This window comes from Talpa occidentalis, unplaced genomic scaffold (assembly GCF_014898055.3).
Source record: "Talpa occidentalis isolate TD23 unplaced genomic scaffold, MPIMG_talOcc4v2.1 talOcc4.12, whole genome shotgun sequence".
Taxonomy (NCBI): Eukaryota; Metazoa; Chordata; class Mammalia; order Eulipotyphla; family Talpidae; genus Talpa; species Talpa occidentalis.
This window is the reverse complement of record NW_023601212.1, coordinates 52,101,826-52,124,302: the sequence shown is the minus strand read 5'-3', so window position 1 is coordinate 52,124,302 and position 22,477 is coordinate 52,101,826. Positions and strand designations below refer to the sequence as shown.

Sequence of the window (22,477 nt, the reverse complement as noted above, 5' to 3'; positions counted from 1 at the left end):
CCTTTATTTATGGGCTGAGAATAATTTTTTATTTAATAAACTTCACTTTTAGAGCCATTTAAAGTTGCAACAAAAAATGAGCAGAAAGTAGAGAGATTGCCCATATAGCCCCTCCCCCCACACTAGCATCATCTACCCCACCAGCAACCTCCCCCACCAAAAGTGGTGCAGTGGCTACAACTGATAAATCTACGGGGATAAAACCAAAGTCCATGGTTTTCTTTAGGGTTAACATTTGGTGTTGTACATTATATGAGTCTGACAAACATGTAGTACTAATATAGTACTACACAGAGTAGTTTTCCACGCCTAAAAATCCTCTGCGCTCTGCCTTTTCATCCCTCCCTCTCCGTCCTCTGGAAACTACGTTTCTCCATGTTTCGACTCTTCCAAAATGTCTACATCTCCTCCTCAGGAGCAGGGGCAGCCACCTTTTTCTCTTTCCTCTCTCTGCTTTTCCTTCCAAGAACTTTTCTTCTTCTGTGACATGTTCTTTTGTTGGGCTGCAAACTTAATAGCACCAAACGGCACCATCTGCTCATTTCCTTTTGATTAATGTGAATAGCTTATCACTTCAACTAATGACTATTTCGTCCCCTTTCAGTATATTTATGAAAGTTAAATCTCAGGTGAACACTGTATATGTGGGCTTTTAAAAGCACTGTCACCTTGACACAGACTCTGCCTAGGGATCTACACAGCATCCTAGAGAAACAGAAGTGTTAACAATTCAAGCGGCAGAAGGGGGCAGTAAAACTCAACAGAATGCTCTGAAAGAGTTTAAATGGTCTTATTTTCCCTGTATATTTTTATTGGTATTTGCTACAACGAGCAATAAAATACCAATAAAAATATCCGTGCAACAGATAACATATATTTGTCTAAAATAGACACGGAGACACAAAATATATATATATGAGAGGAAATTAGCTTTTACATAATCAAAACCTTATTTTTATGGTGTGATAGATCATGACAAAATAATCACAGAGCTTTTGCACATAAAACATATTTAGCCATCTAGATTTAGTATGAGACATTCAGTGTCACCTCCCTCCATGACTAGCATCCAAAAATATACTATTCATTCCATTTTTATTGCCTCAGACTTGTGAAATCATTTAACAATTAATATCATAATGGTTTCTTCTCAAGTCCACAACTGGACTTTTCTAAACTGTATTAAAATATTATTAGTTAAATAATAATTAAATATTAATAATTAATTTAATGATTAAATATTAAAATATTAATATTTTCTTCTTGAACTCTTTTCCCAGCATCATAGGTACATGGAACAGAATATACAGATTAAACCAAGTAGTTTAACCAAATAGATCTGTTGTATTGTTCTTCTACTATGAGGCAGAGTTTAATTTTCCTAGGTTCCAGGTAGTCTTAATGTGATTATTCTCTATGACCCATTTGTCCTCACCTTCAATTCAGTCAATCTACAAACAAAAGGACATACTTCTATACGTCATACAATTAAGGCCTGACAAGGGGGCTAATGAGGAACAGGATGACTTCAAAGTTAATTCAAAATTACAATGCACAATTTTAAAACACTCTCAGATTCAGAGTATGGATTGTTACATGGCCTCTAAACCAAGCTTGAATTAGGAGTTCTAAATATCGATTTTAAATTGGAGTAGCTACAACCTATTCATGGAAAAAAATCGAATTATTAAAAAGATTTATGTTTTAAAAATTTTGCACTTAGTTGAAATTTCATAAGTCTTTATGTTAGGGGGAAATGATTGGGGCTGCTCTATAACATTTATACTAAATGACCGTGTTTCAATAAGGTGATTTAATATGACCCTCAACTCTTTCTTACTGAGATGCCCCCGCATGTTAGCCTTGCTTGTTGTAGCAGTGTTCAACTGCAAAAAAAAAGAAGTCAATGCAATGATATTACTTTGATCCTGTGACCCCCTCTGGAGTCTTCTTATTGGCTGGCAAATAATCAACATTAGACAAATTGACAAATTAGATAATGTCTAATCAACATTAGACAACATTAGACAAACAATTTTACTGATGGGGAATCTATAGAGGTAGAATGCTTCCAAAGAAAATGAGGCAAAATGGGAGTATATATGCCCTCCTGGACAAAGCAGAAAGGGATGAAGGCTTAGAACTTTAAAGGAAGGAAAAGTAATTCCCAATGTTAGGGGGAAAAGGATGTCCCAAAGCTAATTCCATATAGGCTTTGTGGACTCCACCCCCACCCCAGGTCAAAGTCAAAGACACTGGGAACTCCAAAGCCAATCACCACCAAAGGGAAGGTGGCTGGGACCTGAGGGTGGGGTTAAGCAGCCAGGTGGATATAAAAGGCAGACACGTGGGCTTTGGGGCATCCCCATTTTGGCTCTCTTCCAGCTCACAGCCTCCGGCCCATCTCTGAGAGTGACTTTGGGTTTCCAGGTCTTCGGATCGGGTAGGACGCATTAAAGACTTTATTTCCCTATTTTCTCCCTGAGTTGGACATTTTCCTTATTTCCTTTTCTCTTGTAAATAAACCTTTTATTAACCTTTTGTGTGTGTCTGTAGTAGAGTGTTCATAAGTCCCTTTAAAGCGCGCGGGTGAGGAAACCCGTTTAATATCGGGGCTGCTCTATAACAGCAAGATCACACCTTTCGCACACAAATGTTTGCCTGGCCACGCAGAAGAAAACGAGACAGACAGAAATTGTAGTAAATATATTTTGTGAAGTAGGTAAGGGTAGGCAAGAGGTAAAAAAGCCCTTTCTTTAGTTTTTTGGACTTTAATTGTCTTAAAACAATATCAGCAAAAAGGGGAGAGGAACACAAAGGACTATGGTGATGGTTCACGGGTAAACTGGTAGTGGAAATTTCACGAGGAAAACACAATGATGTAAAAGATATATATATGTTTATTTTTAATATATTTATATATTCTTTTTATATTTAAATATGTATTATATACTTTAAATATATATTATAGATCTCAATATGCAGGGCAAAGTGTCTGTTTTGACGTCAAGTATTCTTTTATTAATTAATTTTTTTTATTTTTTACTTCAGTGTTCATTTTTAAACAAAATTTGCTTCCCCCCCACCCCCGCAGGTATAGCCCCCCCAGGGAATTTCCTTTCCCGAGGCTCCCTTTGCTCCTCCCTCCCCCTTCCCGCCCCCTCCCTGCCCTCCCCTGCGGCTGCCACTTCAAGCATAAAAGGGAGGCTCTCTCCTTAAGCTCCCAGTCAATCGGGTTGTAGCTAGAGCGCGCCAGAAGCACTTCCAGGAACTCGCCCGGCTCTGCGCCTCCTTCCGCTCCACCCGCGCGCGCCGCCGGCCGCCCAGATGCTCTTCCGCTCCCTGCTTCTCTGCGCGGCGCTGGCGCTCAGCAGCGCAGGTGGGTACCGCGTCCCGGCGGGCACGTCTCTCCACGCGCTGTCGCGGAGTTGGCGCTGGGTCCTCTTGCCCCTGGGAGCAAGCTCGGGATCCAGAGACTTATTCCGATAGATCTGGCGGGAGAGCCCAGCTTTGCCGCCTCCCATATACTATTCACTTAACGGTCTGGGGTTCACTTTTCTTTCCGCTAAGCAGGAATACTGGCAGAATTTTCGAGGTGACCTAATACAGGGTCTGAGAAATACATTTGAGACGTTTATGGCACCAACTGTTATTGGACAGGCGTCATTGCTTTAAATACACTGGGTTGTGCTTTCCTGCCCAAGGAAAGCCCAGGTTATTTTTTAAAGAGAGCAGAACATTTTAAAAGTTAGTTGTTTGGGCTTTGAAATGTTTCCTAAGTCTTGATTAATGTACTCGATCCACGCATTTTACTTCTGAAAGTGCTACTTATTTGAGCTTTTTAAAAAATGCTAATTCGAGTATCTGAAAAGTTAGGAAAGAGATTTTCAGTGAGGTGATTTCCCTGGTTGAATATTTTGTTTCCCTGGTTTAGCATAGGAAGTTGGCATTTCTATACAACCATTCTGTGAGACAGATTAAAAAACCATCTTCTCAAGACTACCTGTTTGTTTCTTGAATTTATTATTGTAGAGATGACCCATAGTAAGTCTACAATTTAATATTTTAGGACACTGAAGAATGATTTACTTACTGTCATTTCTTTTATTATAGCAAATCCTTGCTGTTCCAACCCATGTCAAAACCGAGGTGTGTGTATGACTATAGGATTTGACCGGTATAAGTGTGACTGTACCCGAACCGGATTTTATGGCGAAAACTGTTCAACGCGTAAGTTTATCCTTTGGTGCCTTCATTTGGAGTGGGGAGGTAGGCAGATGTCCTTTTATAGATCTATATGTTATAATGGATCCCGTTCATGTCTTCATTTTCTCCTCTCTTACTGCAGCTGAATTAATGACAAGAATAAAATTATTGCTGAAACCTACTCCAAATACAGTGCACTACATACTTACCCACTTCAGGGGTTTCTGGAACATTGTCAATAACATTCCCTTCCTGCGGAACGCAATTATGAAATATGTGTTGACATGTGAGTACAAGTCTCTTTCTAAGGTTTTCAGTTTTCTCAAAGAAAAATGTATTTTATATTACTGTAGATTGGTCAGCCTAATTCAAGACATATTTCTAGCTTTGCCAAAATGACTTGAAATATACCTTTTTATTTACCTGCTACCTTAATGGTCAAAGATATTTGCATCTCAGTCCCATCCAGTTTAAGTTTCGTCTTACTGTCTACTTACAAACCCTGTATACTGACCTTTACTGCCTGTGCCAGTTTGTGAAGGAAGTGTGGTACAGTTGTTTATTGAATGCCCATGGATTACAGGATGGCCCCCATTAAAATCAATGGTTAATTTGGATTTGGATAAGCAAGAAAATAACTTTATTTCTGAAATGAGTGTCATCATAGCCTTCTTTGTTGTACAGTGAGTGGATGGTACTTGAAAAATCAAGATAGCAAGACCAGAACATCCTGTGTAAAATATATGCACCTTATTCAAGGTGGATTTTAATAACCTACTTTCCTTATTTTAAAAAATACACATGGCAGTTCAGCTTTAAAAGTAATTGTTTAAAAATAGTTTCTTGATTAGAATTCAATCTCTGATGCTACTTTACACATTTTTCAATAATAATGAACATGAATATTGATTTGCTTTGCACATCAGAACAAATAAAACGATTCCTATTTTCTTGAAAATTTCAGCCAGATCACATTTGGTTGAGAGCCCACCAACTTACAACATGCACTACGGCTACAAAAGCTGGGAGGCCTTTTCTAACCTCTCCTATTATACCAGAGCTCTTCCTCCAGTACCTGATGACTGTCCAACTCCCATGGGTGTGAAAGGTGAGTGTGACACACTTAGAGAAAAAAGGAAAAAAATGTATTTAATGATAACATAGAGGTCTTCTGAATACATAGATGAGACCAGCATGACAGAGTAGCCCATGTGGCTTGAGATGCCATTTAGCTGAAACAGAAGAACTTCAGGGAGAAAGGAAGGTCAGTTAGGGAAGTTAAGAGAAAGGCAAGCAGACAAAGATGCAGATTTAAGTCCTGCCTTTCTCCATTGGAAAGAAATAAGATTCGATCTTCCTGAGAGAGGTCCTTGCAGAGAAGTTTACAAATAAATGTATTTTTCAAAAGAACCCCCACCTTCCTTCAGAATCCCTCTCATGAAATCAGACTTTTGCCTAAAAGACATTTTGTGGTAGCAGATTTTTGCTCTGCTATGTGACCTAGAAAATAACCACCACAAATAATCATTTATTAGTTAATAGAAGTATAGATTTTTCCTTTCTTCTGAATGTTTATGGAAATTTTTTTTGAATGTGAGAATCTACGTAAACAGTTCCATGAAAGTGAGTGAATATTTTGGTTTAATACCTTAAGGTTTTCAAATTCTTTCAATAAAATTAAATTAATGCTAGTTAAGCAAAATAGACAAAATTATTCAATAAGAACTTGTTCCCCATATCTTAGGTTTTCTTTTATATTCTGATCATGTTCACAACTGTAACTCTCCTAGAGATGAAAAATGTCCTGTTTAAGTAACTGTCTGTTTCCTTGACTATATCAATCAATTCTTATCTAATTTTTTTTCAGGAAAGAAAAAGCTTCCTGATTCCAAAGAAATTGTGGAAAAATTCCTTTTAAGAAGAAAGTTCATCCCTGATCCTCAGGGCACAAATATGATGTTTACATTCTTTGCTCAGCACTTCACCCACCAATTCTTCAAAACAGATCATAAGCGAGGACCAGCTTTCACCAAAGGACTGGGCCATGGGGTAAGAGAGTGAAATAGGAATTATGGCAAATCATAATGAAGTATTGATATTAAAGGCCACATAATACATATTTGTCATAACAAATAATTCACCCTTTTTAAAAAACTATAAAAATTTTAATGGAGTTTCCATTGTAACTAACTGCTTAATTAAACACACACATGCAAGTGTACATATGTTGTTATTATTTGTAATTTGTCTTATATTTTTAGTTTAAAATATTAACATTGCAGAAAGTTGTATATGCAAAAACATTTGTATACAATTATGCTTCTTTAGACATTAAAAAGGGAGGTATTTGCAGCATTATTATTCTTGGATTTCAATGACAGTTTCAATTTATTGATAAGAATTTTATGTCAAAATACATTTTCAGAAGCTTTTTAAAACAAATCCCATATAATTATAGTGAAACATGTGATATTCTTACATGTTCCATATGAAACACTAACAACTTGATACACAAGAGACAGATTTGTACCTTCAGTGGACAAAAACATTAATGTACTATTAATTAATTAATATATTTTATTGAAAATTGTTTGAGGATAAATTATATTATGGACACTCTATAAGAACAACTTCAACAGCAACAAATTGAAATTTTTCCATAATTTTCTAGGTGGACTTAAGTCATGTTTACGGCGAAACTTTGGATAGACAGCATAAACTGCGCCTTTTCAAGGATGGAAAAATGAAATATCAGGTTTGTTCCATTTGAACGTTGAGAATGATGACTCACCACTTACCTATATTTTCAAATCTTAATTATTAATTAAAATTTGTTAATTGGCTCTTGTTTTAGTAATGTTTACTACTGCTCTTATTTTTTAGATAATTGATGGAGAAGTGTATCCTCCCACAGTCAAAGATACTCAGGTCTCAATGATCTACCCACCTCAAGTCCCTGAACATCTCCGCTTTGCTGTGGGGCAGGAGGTCTTTGGCATGGTGCCTGGTCTGATGATGTATGCCACCATTTGGCTGCGGGAACATAACAGAGTATGTGATGTGCTGAAAAAGGAACATCCAGAATGGGGTGATGAGCAGTTATTCCAGACAAGCAGGCTAATACTGATAGGTAAGCAAAAAAGAGAAAATGATTTCAATCAAACCCTCTTCCCCATAGAAAGCTAATTTGTTACATTTGCTATATTTTAAGTATATAATATATACTTATATACTAAGCGGTATATAATAAGCAGTAAGAATTGCATAATATAAATTGAGTCTTTGAGCATGACCGGCCATATAAAGGCCATATAAGTAACCTTTCATTTTGGAAAGGAAAAACTCAAAGTAAAGGAACAGCAGATTTTGCAAAGTTGCATTTCAATTGCTTGGCATTTGGGATCAGAAAGTATTAATGTTCTGAAACCTTTTACTTTGTGCAAATAGGTGAAACTATTAAGATTGTGATTGAAGACTATGTCCAACACTTGAGTGGCTATAACTTCAAGCTTAAATTTGATCCAGAACTGCTTTTCAACCAACAATTCCAATACCAAAACCGCATTGCTGCTGAGTTTAACACCCTCTACCACTGGCATCCCCTTCTGCCTGACGCCTTTCAAATTGACGAAAAAGAGTACAACTATCAACAGTTTCTCTACAACAACTCTATCTTATTAGAACATGGTCTTACCCAGTTTGTTGAATCATTCAGCAGGCAAATTGCTGGCAGGGTAAGCATTGTTATTGAAAAACTACACAAAATAAAAAACTAGTCAGTAACTAGAAATTCTGCCACAGAATGATTTTTATTAAACTTGGCAATAGATTTGTTAAAATGTTTGCTAGTGAAGTTCTTTTCTTGAAATAAGAAGCCTAATTTTTTTGAAAAGTCTTAACTTTGTGTGCAGTTATCAAATAGCAATATGTAGCCATACCTTAATGATTTATATATATATTTAAACTTGCTATAATTTTATAGACTAGAAATGTCATAGATTATAAAAATAGATATAGAATAGCTATCGATAGAATAGTATTCTGCAAGTCTCAACTGGTGCAGTTACCTATGTTGTAGCCACTGAATGCTTTAAAATAAAATTGTCATGATGCCTGAAGATTGTGTGTGTGTGACAATTTAATTTGTTTCTCACAGGTTGCTGGTGGTAGGAATCTTTCACCTGCAGTACAGAAAGTAGCACAGGCCTCAATTGACCAGAGCAGACAGATGAAATACCAGTCTTTTAATGAGTATCGCAAGCGCTTTTTGCTACAGCCCTACAAATCCTTTGAAGAACTCACAGGTGAGAATCAGTGTCTAAACTTAAGGGAATCAGGGTAAAATGGAAATAACAGGAAAATTGAAAGCCAATTGAATGAAGGGGTAAAACTTTCTTTACTTTGTAAAGTTTTACACTGGTTGTCTCTCTGTCACTTTCATAGGTGAGAAGGAAATGGCTGCGGAGTTAGAAGCAGCCTATGGTGATATCGATGCTATGGAACTGTATCCTGCTCTTCTGGTAGAAAAGCCACGTCCAGATGCCATCTTTGGTGAGACCATGGTAGAACTTGGAGCACCATTCTCTTTGAAAGGACTTATGGGTAATCCTATTTGCTCTCCTGAGTACTGGAAGCCTAGTACTTTTGGTGGGGAAGTAGGTTTTAAGATCATCAACACTGCCTCAATCCAGTCTCTCATCTGCTATAATGTGAAGGGCTGTCCTTTTACCTCATTCAGTGTTCAAGATCCACAGCTGACCAAAACAGTCACCATTAATGCAAGTTCTTCTCACTCTGGACTAGATGACATCAACCCCACCGTACTACTAAAAGAACGTTCAACTGAACTATAGAAGTCTATTGGTCATATTTATTTATTTATATGAACTATTTCTGTTGATTTAATTATTTAATATTTATATTAAACTCCTTATGTTAATATCTTCTGTTAAGGAGGAAAGAGTCATACTTGTAAAGAGCGTTGTGACACTATTTGCAGACAGATTTTCTTCAAATTTAGAGGAAAAGAGCCTTTGTTCTTTTCTATGAACCAATGAGAAGTTGGTTGAGAAACCAGTGAGTTTGATTATCTTTTTACTTGAATTTCAACTTTTGTGATGTATAATAAGAACAACGACAAAGATGTTTGGATGTTTTAAATGCTGTTAAAACATTTAAATGTTTAAATGCTGTTACATGGTTTAAATGCTGTTACATGGTTTAAATGCTGTTACATGGTTTAAATGCTGTTACAGAATGGCAAAATGCTGCAAGTTTCTTTCTACATTGTTGATATATTCCAGTGTATCTTCCATGATACATTAGAAACAACTACCTGCATTGTGCTCTTTTTACTTTTTTCTTTCAATCATTTTGTGAAGAAAAACTCTTTTCTGACCAGTATACTTTTACTTTTATTTCCAGAATTCAAGATCTGAGTTCCTCTTTCTTTATAACTGTCTATATTTTCTTACCTGAACTTCTCTAAATGTTCAGGAAAACCTCAGCTCAGGACTACTGTTTAGCTTCTCTTCAAAGGTTGACAGTAAGGCAGTGATGTTCCTAGTCTCGTGAACATCTTTCTTGATGAAAAACAAAACTGAACAATTCATGAATTGTCCCCATGAGGATACTGCTTTTTCTTTTCCACATCTCAATGTCAGCTGACATTTTTCTGGTACTGTATATTACTTAATTTATTGAGATTATTTATTAGGACATTATTGTTACAGACTGGGCTTAGCCAGTAATCACATTTTTTTTTTTTTTTTGCATTATGTCAGAATTATTTGTTCTGACATGTTACTTTCTCTGGGATTCCGATGAATTTTCTTCATTGGGATAAACTCTGAATTATGTAAACTCCAAGAGAAATGATTGGACAAAGATTAGTGACTAAATGTTCAATAATCCAACTCTGGCATATTGAGATATAGAAAGTTAGAATTTATGTCTTTTTTTTTTTTAGAATTTATGTCTTTAAAGGACATAAGAGAACATTGTGTCCCACTAGTCCGGGACACACCATAAACACTATAAGACCACTTACGCATTTTTGAAAGACCTGTGGATGGTCTATTACTTAATTCAACCATAACATTGAGGATATATTCTCTGCAAAGCATTTGGATTTTTATATTTTTAAATCAAGTGCTAATTACGGATAGCATCAGTTGTATCAATGGTTGAAAGAGCATGTCTCTTACAGGAGAAATTGAAATTTCTTTGAATAGAAATAACTCAGGGGATTTTTTTCTTTAAGGTTTTTTGGTTTAAAAGGTTTTAAGATTAAGGAAAGAAACAGTATTAGAAGGACTTATATAAAAAAACTATTGATTTAAAAAGAATGATTTGTTATTAGATTTATCCTACTACTGGACCTGGGAATTTGGAATGTATATGTGAATCTTTTGCTGCCTCACATAATTGTGTATTTAAATTAACTTATGTAAAATACAATGGTTGGAACAAATGTCTTTATTTTTATACTATTTAAAATCAAAGCAAAATCTCCTCTAAAATAAATTTTCACTGTTGTTAATATATTTTTTGTCATATGAGATATGATTTCTCTAAAGGATCATACTTCAATTGTCTTATAGTCACTCATTTATTCAAAACTACACTGCCCTTAATGAAATGGCTCTCCCCTCAGTCATATGAAGGCTTGCTAGGGTCACTATAGTCACTTATTAACTATAAAGCTATACTGGAAAACGTGATTTGTGCAATAAGCGCAACAAACTTATTTTCACAGTCTATAAGGGGGATTGAAGTACACTAAAGCCAGGGAACTAGGCAAGAATTATGAAGTAAGTGCACAATTATAAAGGAAATTCAAAGAAGGAGAGATTATATATTATTTTGGGCAAATCATCAATATCTATCTCATTGATAGGTTATCAATAGCAGTGTCAAGAGTTCCCTGCTTTTGATATATTCTGGGTAATTTTAGAGTCCACGTGGATCTCACATTTAAAGTTCTGCTTGGCCTCTCTCCCTTGGTCTTCCCCAATCCAGTGATGGCCTCTGCTGCTAAATTTTCCATGATAATACATGTCTTTATCTCACCATCATTAATTACTGTACCACTTCCAAGATCTTGACTTCAAGCGTCATCTTTATTTCTAACAGAGCATCCCTCGCAGTTTCACTAGTCCTTTGATTCATACACTTCATCACTTCTCTACCATCACCCATTTTACCTGTACATTTCCTTCCTAGTTCAGTTTCCATTGCCCATCATTATAATCACTCTCCTATTCCCTGTCTAATCTCCTACTATTGTGCTTAACAGCTTAATCAATTTCAGCCATCCTCCTAATCTGTTTATTTGACTTCTCACTGAGTAGTATTTAATACAGATGTGCATACTTTCTTTAATGAAAGATTTTCTATTCTTGGTTTCATGATTTAAATTTTCTCTGATGAAAGTCTTCTCCAACCATCTAAACTAAAATGACTACTGAAGTTGATTCATTTTCTTTGTGGCATTCATTTACATCCACAATTTTCTTGATTTGTATGTTTACCTGTTTGTTACTATATTCCTTGTTAGAATTTCATGTCTATGAAAGCAAGGAACTTATTTATGTTGTTCACTGTGCCTGACACTTAAAAGTATTAAAAATATGGTGTAGAGCTTCCCTGGTGGTGCAACGGGTCATGTCTCAGTACTGTGAAGCTATCATTAGCCACTGCAGCATGAGTTTGATCCCCAGGCAGGGAGCTGACACACATGGCTCAGCAGACTTGTCCTGTCTTGCCTGCTGCTCCCCTTAGCAGTGTAATTCAGTAGACCCTCCTGTTCTGTTCCCTAGCCTGTCTCTGGGGAACACTTTCACCCCTCCCCCCATCCTCCACACCTCTAGCCTACACCCTAGCTCTTGAATGCATCAATAAATAAAATAAATCTTTAAATTTTTTTAAAAATAAATAAAAATATTGTATAAATGAATGTGAATAGGCTTCATGAAAGAAGTAGAATATATTGTGATGCTTGAAGGAAGAGTTAGATCTTAAAAAGAGGAAATATTCATTCTGGAAAATAGTCACTTCTTTTTAAAACTAAAATTCAATTAGTATATGTATTGGCTTTCTATTGATGCTATAAAAATTATCATGAAGTTAAAAACCTAAAAAAAATGTTATTATCTATAGTTCTGAAAGAAAGTACTGGAAGCAAAAAATAGAACAAATGACAGAAAAAAGAATTGAAAAAGTAAAAACAATATAAAATTCTGTGGGACAATTTAAAGAGAAATAATATTTATATAATACAGATCCTAAAAAAAGAAGAAACGAATTCTACCAAACATTCAGAAATGAATTAGTGCCTATCCTTCACAAACTCTTTCAAAAAATTGAGAAGGAAGGGATAATACCAAACACATTCTTTGAAGTCAACATTACACTAATACCAAAACCAAACAAGAACACAAAAAAAGTAAACTACAGGCCAATAACGCTAATGAACACTGATGCAAAAATCCTCAATAAAATTTTAGCTATCAGAATCCAACCATGTATCCATAAGAAAATTCGCCATGACCAAGTAGGATTTATTCCAGGAACACAAGGATGGGTCAACATCTGAAAATCAATCAATGTAATCCAACACATCAACAAAAAGAAATATAAAACCATATGATGCTATCAATAGATGCTGAGAAAGCTTTCGACAAAGTACAACATCCATTTATGATAAAGGAGAGGAGTCATTAGGGTCAAAATAAGGAGGGTGGGAATTGTATGGGGAATATAACCAAAATGAAAATGCATACATTGTGCAAAAATGAAAAATGATGTAAGAATTATATAAAATAAAATAAAAAATATAGGGCCTCCCTGGTGGCGCAGCGGTTCAGCGCTGGGTTGCAAAGCTGCCTACAGCCTCTGCAGTGCCGGTGAAAATCCCGGCTGCTCCCCGGCCACCAGAGGAGGGTCCCACATGGCGCGCAGACCTCTCCTGCTGCCCGCTGCTCCCCTCAGCAGTGTGCTTCGGTCCTTCTGCCTGCTCTGCTCCCCACTCTGGCTCTGGTGAATTCTCTCACCCTCCCACACTTCTGACTGTACCCAGTGCTTGTATAAATAAATAAATAAATCTTTTAAAAAAAAAAAAAATAAATAAAAATTAAAAATTAAAAATTAAAAAAATAAAGACAAGCTTCAGCCATAAAAAATAAATGATTGAATAGACACAGACTGAATGGGAGCAATATTTACACAATATATAACTGATCAGGGATTAATGTCAAATATACAACAAAATCTCATGCAATTTAACAAAAATAAAAATCTGAACACATTAATAAATGGGCAGCAGATATGAACAGAAAATTCACCAAAGAGCATATCCAGAATGCAAAAAGATGTTAAGATTAGGGCATATACATCTTTTGACAGTCATTATTTGTTTACTGCATTGTCAACTCAGAAATTACACTCTTGAGAATTTATCCTAGGAGAATAAAAACCTATATTCATGAAAAAAATGTACATGAATATTCATAGAAAACATATTTATAGTAGCCCCAAACTGAAAATAATCCAATGTCCTTCAATAGATTAATGGTTAAAACAAACAAACAAATGGCAAAGCAATTCCACTCCTAGGTAGCTACTCAAAGAACACAAAAACACTATTTTGAAAGAAAATTTGTTTCTGTGTTTATTGTAGCACCATTTATAATATCCAAGATACGGAAATAGCCTAAATACCCCAAAACATATGGCTGGATCAAGAAGATGTGTTGCAGGAAGTTTGCCCACGCCAGGCCCCTTCTGGCCTGCAGTCCAAACCCAGAGGGGGAGCGGGAACCCACCACCAGGGCAGACCGGGCATGCAGGGAGTGTGTCCTGCATCACCATTTTAGAATAGGAACATTTCTTCAGTAAAAACTGCTTGAAACCGGCAGATGGCTCCTAGAGGAACCAGAGGTGAGTTGGGAAGTTCTCCCAAGATGCCGGCCAATACAAGCAACATAGTATCCCAATGCATATGGCAAATTAGAAAACAGACAGTAGGGAGTAGAAAAACCACATGCAACCCAGCAACTCCTCAGGAAAAAAGCATGCCACAAAAAGAAAACCACCTACCAGATTGCAACGACAGTAACTTGGAAGAACTTCTGAGCCTTCCAGAAAGAGAATTTAAAATTGCCGTGATTAAAAAACTGACAGAAGTCATAAAGGAAAGCAATGATAAGGGAAAAATAATTAATGACCAGAAGAATGAAATTGAGTCCCTAAAGAGGGAAGTAAAAGAAATGCAGGAGATCAAAGAATTAATGGAGGCGCTAAAGAACTCTGGGAAAAGCAATGAAAGCAGAATAGATGAAATGGAAGAATGAATAAGTACTCTTGAAGACACAGAAATAAAAAGAACCAAAACAGAAAAGGAAAGAGAAGTACGAAGGAAAAAGACCGAAGAAAGACTTCAGGAACTATCTGAATCCATGAGGAAAGGAAATATAAGACTTATTGGAATCCCAGAAGGAGGGGAGAGACATGTAGGAACAGAGAAAATATTCAAGGAGATAATTGAAGAGAACTTCCCAAACATGAAGGAGCTGAAAATTGATATACAAGAAACAAGAAGAACACCAAACTTCCACAACGAAAGGAAAAATACAGCAAGACACATAATAGTAAAGCTCCCAAGAATCCAGGAAAAGGAAAAAATAATGATGCTGACAAGAGGGAAGAAACAGATAACATTCAAAGGAAAACCAATCAGACTGACATCAGACTTCTCTGAAGAAACACTACGGGCAAGGAGAGAGTGTAGGGACATAGTCAACAGACTCTGAGAAAACAGACGCCAACCAAGAATACTCTATCCCACAGAGCTCTCCTTCCTCTATGAAGAAAGAATAAGGACCTTCCCAGACAAACAGAAACTCTGGAATTTCATTACGACTAAACCCCCACTCCAAAAAATACTACAAGGAGTCCTAAAGCCAGAACCTCAGAGGAACGAATAACAGTGAAAGAAGGCCAAAAAAAAAAAGTTATTAAAAGAATAAACAAATAAAATCAAAGGAAAGACAAACACAATGGCAAATACAGATGCTAACATATCAATATTAACTCTAAATATAAATGGACTAAACTCTTAACAAAAAGACACAGAGTGGCAGACTGGATTAAGAAACAAAACCCAACCTTTTGCTGTCTCCAGGAAACATATTTAGCTACAAAAGATAAAAATAGACTCAAAGTTAAAGGATGGAAAACAATTCTACAAACAAATGGACCAAAAAAGAAAGCAGGAACAGCTATACTTATATCAGATAAAACAGATTTCAAACTCAAAAAGATAAAAAGAGACCCCAATGGTCACTACATTATAATCAAGGGGACAATACTTCAAGAAGAAATAACACTCATTAACATATATTCACCAAAGGAAGGATCACCAAAATATATCAGACAACTATTGTCATCTCTGAAAACAGACATCAGAGAAAACATATACGTAGTGGAAGACTTCAACACACCACTATCAACAATGGATAGATCAATGAGACAAAAAATAAGTAAAGACACTAAAGCTCTAAATAAGGATCTAGAGTGCTTGGGCTTAACAGACATCTATAGAATACTAAACCCCAAAAAATCTGAGTACACATTTTTCTCAAGCGCAATTGGATCATTCTCCAGGATCAATCACATACTGGGACACAAGACAAACATCAACAGATACACCAAGATTGAAATCATACCAAGCATCTTTTCTGACCATGAAGGCATCAAACTAGAAATAAACCATAAAAAAAAAGACAAGGTACTCTCCTACCTCATGGAGATTGAAAACCACACTTCTGGAAGACCACTGGACTAATGAGGAGATCAAAGAAGAAATTAAAAAATTCTTTGAATTGAATGACAAGGAGGACCCCATTTACTAAATATATGGGATGCAGCAAAAGCAGTAATAAGAGGAAAATATATAGCAATAAAGGCTCACATCAAGAAACAAGAAAGAACTCAAAGAAATAACCTAATCTCGAAGCTCAAAGATCTAGAAAAAGAACAACAAAAAAACCCCAAAACCAGTAGAAGAAAAGAAATAATAAAAACCAAAGCAGAAATAAATGAAATCGAAACTAAAAAGACAATCCAAAAGATCAATGAAACCAAGAGCTGGGTCTTTGAAAAAATCAATAAAATAGACAAACCCCTAGCCAGGCTTACAAAGAAAAAAAAAGGGAGAAGGCACAAATAAAAAGGATCATAAATGAAAGAGGAGAAATCACAATGGACACAGCAGAAATCAAAAGAAGAGATGGACAAATTCCTACAACTCTACAATCACCCAAAGCTAGATAAAGAAGAAATAGAACACCTAAACAGACCAATTACAAGCAGCAAAATTGAAATGGTAATCAAAAACCTCCCCAAAAACAAAAGCCCAGGACCTGATGGATTTACAAATGAATTCTACCAAATGTTCAGAGAAGAATTAGTGCCTATCCTTCACAAACTCTTCCAAAAAATTGAGAAGGAAGGGATAATACCAAACACATTCTATGAAGCCAACATTACACTAATACCAAAACCAAAAAAGGACAACACACAAAAAAGAAAACTACAGGCCAATCTCCCTAATGAACACTGATGCAAAAATCCTCAATAAAATTTTAGCTATCAGAATCCAACAATGTATCCATAAGATAATTCACCATGACCAAGTAGGATTCATTCCAGGGACACAAGGATGGTTCAACATCTGAAAATCAATCAACGTTATCCAACACATCAACAAAAAGAAATATAAAAAACATGATAATATCAATAGATGCCGAGAAAGCTTTCAACAAAGTGCAACAGCCATTCATGATAAAAGCCCTTGAAATTCATGGGATACAAGGAACATACCTCAACATCATAAAGGCCATATATGACAAGCCAACAGCCAGTATCATTCTCAATGGAAAAGCTGAAAGCATTTCCATTAAGATCTGGAACAAGACAAGGATGTCCACTCTCACCACTGCTTTTCAATATAATACTGGAAGTCCTCGCCAGAGCAATAAGACAAGAGAAAGACATCCAAGGAATCCAAATAGGAAAAGAAGAAGTCAAACTATCACTATTTGCAGATGATATGATAATCTACATAGTGAACCCCAAAAACTCCACAGAAAAACTAATTCAACTGATCAATCAGTTCAGCAAAGTGGCAGGATACAAAATCAACACGCAAATGTCAGTAGCCTTCCTACACACAAAAAATAAATCTGAAGAAGAAGAAATGAAAAAAAAAACCATCCCTTTTATTATCGAAACAAAAAAAATCAAATACTTGGGAATAAATCTAACAAAAGAGGTAAAGGACCTATACAAAGAAGACTATAAAACACTGTTAAAAGAAATAGAAGAAGACACAAAGAAATGGAAAGACATCCCCTGCTCATGGATTGGGAGAATAAACATTATTAAAATGGCCATCCTACCAAAAGCAATATACAGATTCAATGCTATTCCAATCAAAATTTCAATGACATTCTTTAAAGAAATAGAAGAAATATTGATGAAATTCATATGGAATCACCAAAAACTCCGAATAGCCAAAGCTCTCCTGAAAAAAAAAAAGAAGGGAATGGAGGCATCACACTCCCAGACTTCAAACTCTACTACAAAGCCATAATCATCAAAACTGCATGGTATTGGAACAAGAACAGACACACAGACCAATGGAATCGAATAGAAAATCCAGAAATAAATCCACAGATTTATGGTCAACTGATATTTGACAAAGGAGCAAAGACATGCATTGGAGCAAAGAAAGTTTGTTCAATAAATGGTGCTGGGAAAACTGGGTCGCTACATGCAAAAGAATGAAGCTTGACTACTACCTCACACCATACACAAAAACCAACTCAAAATGGATTAAAGAACTAGACATAAGACCTGAAACCATAAAATACATAGGAGGAAATATAGGCGAAACACTACATGATATGCACATCAAAGACATCTTTACAGACACATCACCCAAAGCAGTGATAGTGAAGGCAAAGATAAACAGCTGGGACTACATTAAATTAAAGAGCTTCTGCACAGCAAAAGAGACAATAACAAAAACAAAGAGCAGCCCCACCGACTGGGAGAACATTTTTGCACACAACACTAATGATAAAGGACTGATCACAAAAATCTACAAAGAACTAATGAGACTCAACAAAAACAAAAAAAAAATCCAGTCAAAAAATGGGCAGAAGAGCTAAAAAGAAACTTCTCTGAAGACGAAATGCAAATGGCCAACAGGCATGTTCAACATCACTTGTAATCAGGGAAATGCAATTCAAAACTACCATGAGATACCATCTTACACCAGTGAGAATAGCACATATCAAAAAAACTAGCAACAACAAACTTTGGCGAGGTTGTGGAGAAAAAGGAACTCTTCTGCACTGTTGGTGGGAGTGCAAACTGGTCCAACCACTATGGAGTGCTGTGTGGAGATTTCTGGACCTACTAAACATAGAGCTTCCATATGATCCAGCAATTCCACTCCTAGGTATTTACCCAAAGGACACAGAAACATCAATTCCAAAGAGCACCTGCACCCCTATGTTTATGGCAGCACTATTTGCAATAGCTAAGCTTTGGAAACAGCTCAAATGCCCAAAAATAGATGACTGGATCAAAAAGATGTGGTACATATACACCATGGAATATTACTCAGCATTCAAAAAAGATAAACACATGCAATTTGCAGCAACATGGATGGTGCTGGAAGGGATCATGCTCAGCGAAATAAGCCAGAAAGAAAAAGAAAAATACCAGATGGTCTCACTCATAGCAGGAATCTAGAAAACTTAAATAAGGGACCAGGAAAAAGAATAACTATAAGAAAGTAAAAATCAAAATCAATAAACAACTATGAACCAGAGACACTCTATGGGGGGTGCAGGGCGGGGAGGGGAGGGGTTGGGGTCAAAATAAAGGGGTCACAATTGTATGGGGAATATAAAAATAAAAAGAAATTGATATGCAAATAAACCCAAAACATATTAACCAAAAAAAAAATAAGATATGGTGTATATACACAATGGAATACTACTCAGCAATCAAAAAGATAAACTCATGCCAATTGTAGCAAAATGGATGAAGCTAGAAGGGATTATGCAAAGTGAAATAAGTCAGAATAAATAAGATGAATATCAGATGCTTTTACTTCTATGCAGAACATAAAGAAACCAATCAAAGTGTCAGACAAAGACAAACCTTGTAAGTTAAATATAGATGGAGGGGAGGGGAAAGGGTGAAAATAAGAGATGAGGGGAAAGAGTACTGTGGACTATTGTAGAGGACTATAGGTGTTTTGATGGTGGGAGAACTATGGTGATTACATCTGAGAAGAGAAATCTTATATTGTCAAAAAAATTTTCCAAAGATGTAAGAAAGTGGTGCTTCATTAGAAAATAAATGTTTAAAAAAGAATTATTAGTAACCGAAAGGAAGTGAAGGCAGCACACACCAAGAGAAGCTGTCTTCACGGAACATCATGTACCAGGAATTGTCAAGACCCGTCATCGTCCTAGTGGTGATGTCTCCACAGTCCTAGGAACTTGTTCATTCAGATTTAATGAAAAAACAAGTTTGACAGATTATCAGCATCTTTGGGAAAGGGTGGTGGGTGGAGTGAGGAAAGGAGTGAGGTAGTTTTTCAAAATGACTTCATATTTCTTTTTTTTTTAAAGAACAATATTGTCACCTCAGTGAGTTTTTGCTAGTTTCTTCTAGCAAATGTCAAGACAAGGTTTGGTCAATAGTAATAAAAACATTTCTAAATAAGTTTTTATAGATTAAATAAAAATGTATAAATGTCAAAAAGGAAGGAAGGAAGGAAAAAAAATATGGCAGAGCCATAGCATGGGCTATCATGTAACGAAACAAAATACCTTAAGATGTAGCAAAACAAAACAAAGAACTAGTGATATATGCGACAACATGGATGGAGCGCAAAGGAATTATGCTGAATGAAAAAAGTGAATCCATTTATATAACATTCTTGAAATAACAAAACTAAAGGGTTGGAGAACAAATTAGTGGCTACCAGATTAGGGATGGGGCAGGATAGTGCAGGCTGTAAGGAGATAGCTTGAAGGAGCCCTGATTGACAGTTACAAAAAGTAAACATGTGGCATAATTTGTTATAAAATATATGCCCTAATAATCACATAGAAATATAGTATACACACACATGCAGTATAAACATGAAATCTGAATAAACTCTATAGATTACACCAAGGCGCTGATAGCTTGGTAGTTAGGAAGATGGAAACACAGAAAAAAATTAAATACATACCCCCAAAATAAAATCTAGAGTAATGTGTGGCTATTACATGTTTCATAATATTTAAATGATTGCTTAGTTACCAAGAAACTGTAATTTATCATTTTCAAAATTGAACCTCTGAGGCCTTCCTGGTGAAGCAAAGTGTTGAGTATCAGCAATATGAAGCTATCAGCAAGCTCCCTGACTAGGGATCTACCCACACAGCGCAGCTGTTTTGTTACATGATAGCCCATGTTATGGCTCTGCCATATTTTTTCTTCCTTCCTTCCTTCCTTCCTTTTTGACATTTGTACATTTTTATTTAATCTATAAGACCTCTCCAGTCTTGCCCACTGCTCCCCTCAGCAGTGTATTTCAGTCAGTCTGTCTGTTCTGTTCCCCACTCTGTCTCTGGTGGATCCTCTCCCCCACCCCACACCTCTGGCCTGTACCCCAGTTCTTCTACATAAAAATAAATTAAAAAAACCCTGATGTTCCTAATGTTCCTTCATTCCATAGGTATAGATATTTTTGACATGTGTTACACATTTTTAAATAATTATATTTTTATAACAATATTATAGACTAAAGAGATTCAGAGCTGCTATTTTTTTTCTATAGTTTCCAAAATAGTTGAGGTTTAGAAAAATATGTAATATCCCAACTATTCCCAACTACATCTTGAATTTCAATGTACTACTAAGAACTTGTGCTTTTGGAGAGTTTAGTAAGTCTGACTATGTAGAAGAGGGGAGAGGTTAAAGACCCATGGCATAGTTTGTACATCATTCTGATTTTTAATACTGACAGTACTGTTTTCCTGGACCCTCATTAAATAAAATTGGCATTCAAAAGTGATCAGACTGGTCTATCTCAAAATTAATTTATATGCCATAAATTTATTTCAGCATTTTATGTAAATTTGCTCAGAAAAAAATAAATGGCCAAGTTGTTTGTGAGCTGAACTCATGGAAAGAACTTCAGAGAATTGATCAAATAAAGAGCACAGGAATAGGTTTCTTTCATTTACTTCCCACTTGATTTCCTTCTATATCCCACATCATTGAAACCAAATGGACGCAGCTTAAGAGATGAGCCGATCTGGGATTTCAAGAAACCTCTTGGGTTTCGGCTTCTCCAGCTTCAGTCTGTGTGCAAGTGCATTAAGTTCAGAGAGCACTTTGCCCTTTGCTGTCCTGATTGTTCCTCACATGTGGCGTGAGAGCCTTATAGCATGACTTTCCCTGATTATTACTTAACATCTGTTCGTGATGACAGCATTCACAAGACACAGGGTGGAGTACACTTTGCTTGATCTTGAAGAAGTGTTTTGCACTTATGTAGTATTCTGAAAGAAGCAAGGAAAAAAGGCCAGTGGGTAAACAATCTTCTTAAGCAAAAATAGTTGTAGATGATGCAAAGGACAAGAATGTTCCTTTCTTCCACACCCTAAAAACTCCCATTTAAAATGTAAATTTTCTGTAACATTATCACGGTATAGTCCACTTAGACTTAATTTATCAACTAATGTTCTAGGCATTGGTTTATCAGAAATGCTGTTTAAGTTGGGAGATACCTGTGTCAGACAGAAGGAGTGTCTTTGAAACAGCTGATAATGGTTTGGCAGTGGACTGGCCAGATGCCCATACCCAGGGCTTGGGCTCTGGAGGTGGGCAAGCCTGGATTTGATTCCCAGCCATCACTTTGCCTCAGTATGGTCATTAAGAGTTCCACATTCCTCATATTTAAAAGGTGCAGTGAGTACGGTAATGTCTATCGTAGTTCTAGCTAGAATTGGCTATTTTTATATTTCCTGCTTCAAGCCATAATTCAAGGCATATGACCTTTCTATTTTTATTTTTCCAGCCATATAATAAAGAGCTTTGATGATCACGTTGACTGCACTTAGAAAATCAGAAACAGGAGAAGTAATCTGAGATGCTAATATGTTTTAGCAATATTTCTGTGTTCCATTTTCTT

At 36.1% G+C, this 22,477-nt stretch overlaps 1 protein-coding gene across 1 annotated transcript; it reads left to right on the top strand.

Moving 5' to 3' along the window:
• Positions 1-3,248: 3,248 nt before the first annotated feature.
• PTGS2 (prostaglandin-endoperoxide synthase 2) lies at positions 3,249-10,716 on the top strand. The gene is made up of 10 exons (XM_037506319.2): positions 3,249-3,379; positions 4,114-4,230; positions 4,349-4,492; positions 5,171-5,314; positions 6,074-6,255; positions 6,878-6,961; positions 7,090-7,336; positions 7,654-7,940; positions 8,363-8,510; positions 8,650-10,716. The coding sequence occupies exons 1-10, from the start codon at positions 3,328-3,330 to the stop codon at positions 9,057-9,059; spliced, it is 1,815 nt and encodes a 604-aa protein (XP_037362216.1). The 5' UTR covers positions 3,249-3,327; the 3' UTR covers positions 9,060-10,716.
• The last annotated feature ends 11,761 nt before the right edge of the window (positions 10,717-22,477 follow it).

Coding starts and splice junctions, on each gene's coding strand:
- PTGS2 (XM_037506319.2), top strand. CDS start 3,328: ATGCTCTTCCGCTCCCTGCTTCTCTGCGCGGCGCTGGCGCTCAGCAGC. Junction 3,380..4,113: donor GCTGGCGCTCAGCAGCGCAG/GTGGGTACCGCG, acceptor CTTTTATTATAG/CAAATCCTTGCTGTTCCAAC. Junction 4,231..4,348: donor TGGCGAAAACTGTTCAACGC/GTAAGTTTATCC, acceptor CTCTTACTGCAG/CTGAATTAATGACAAGAATA.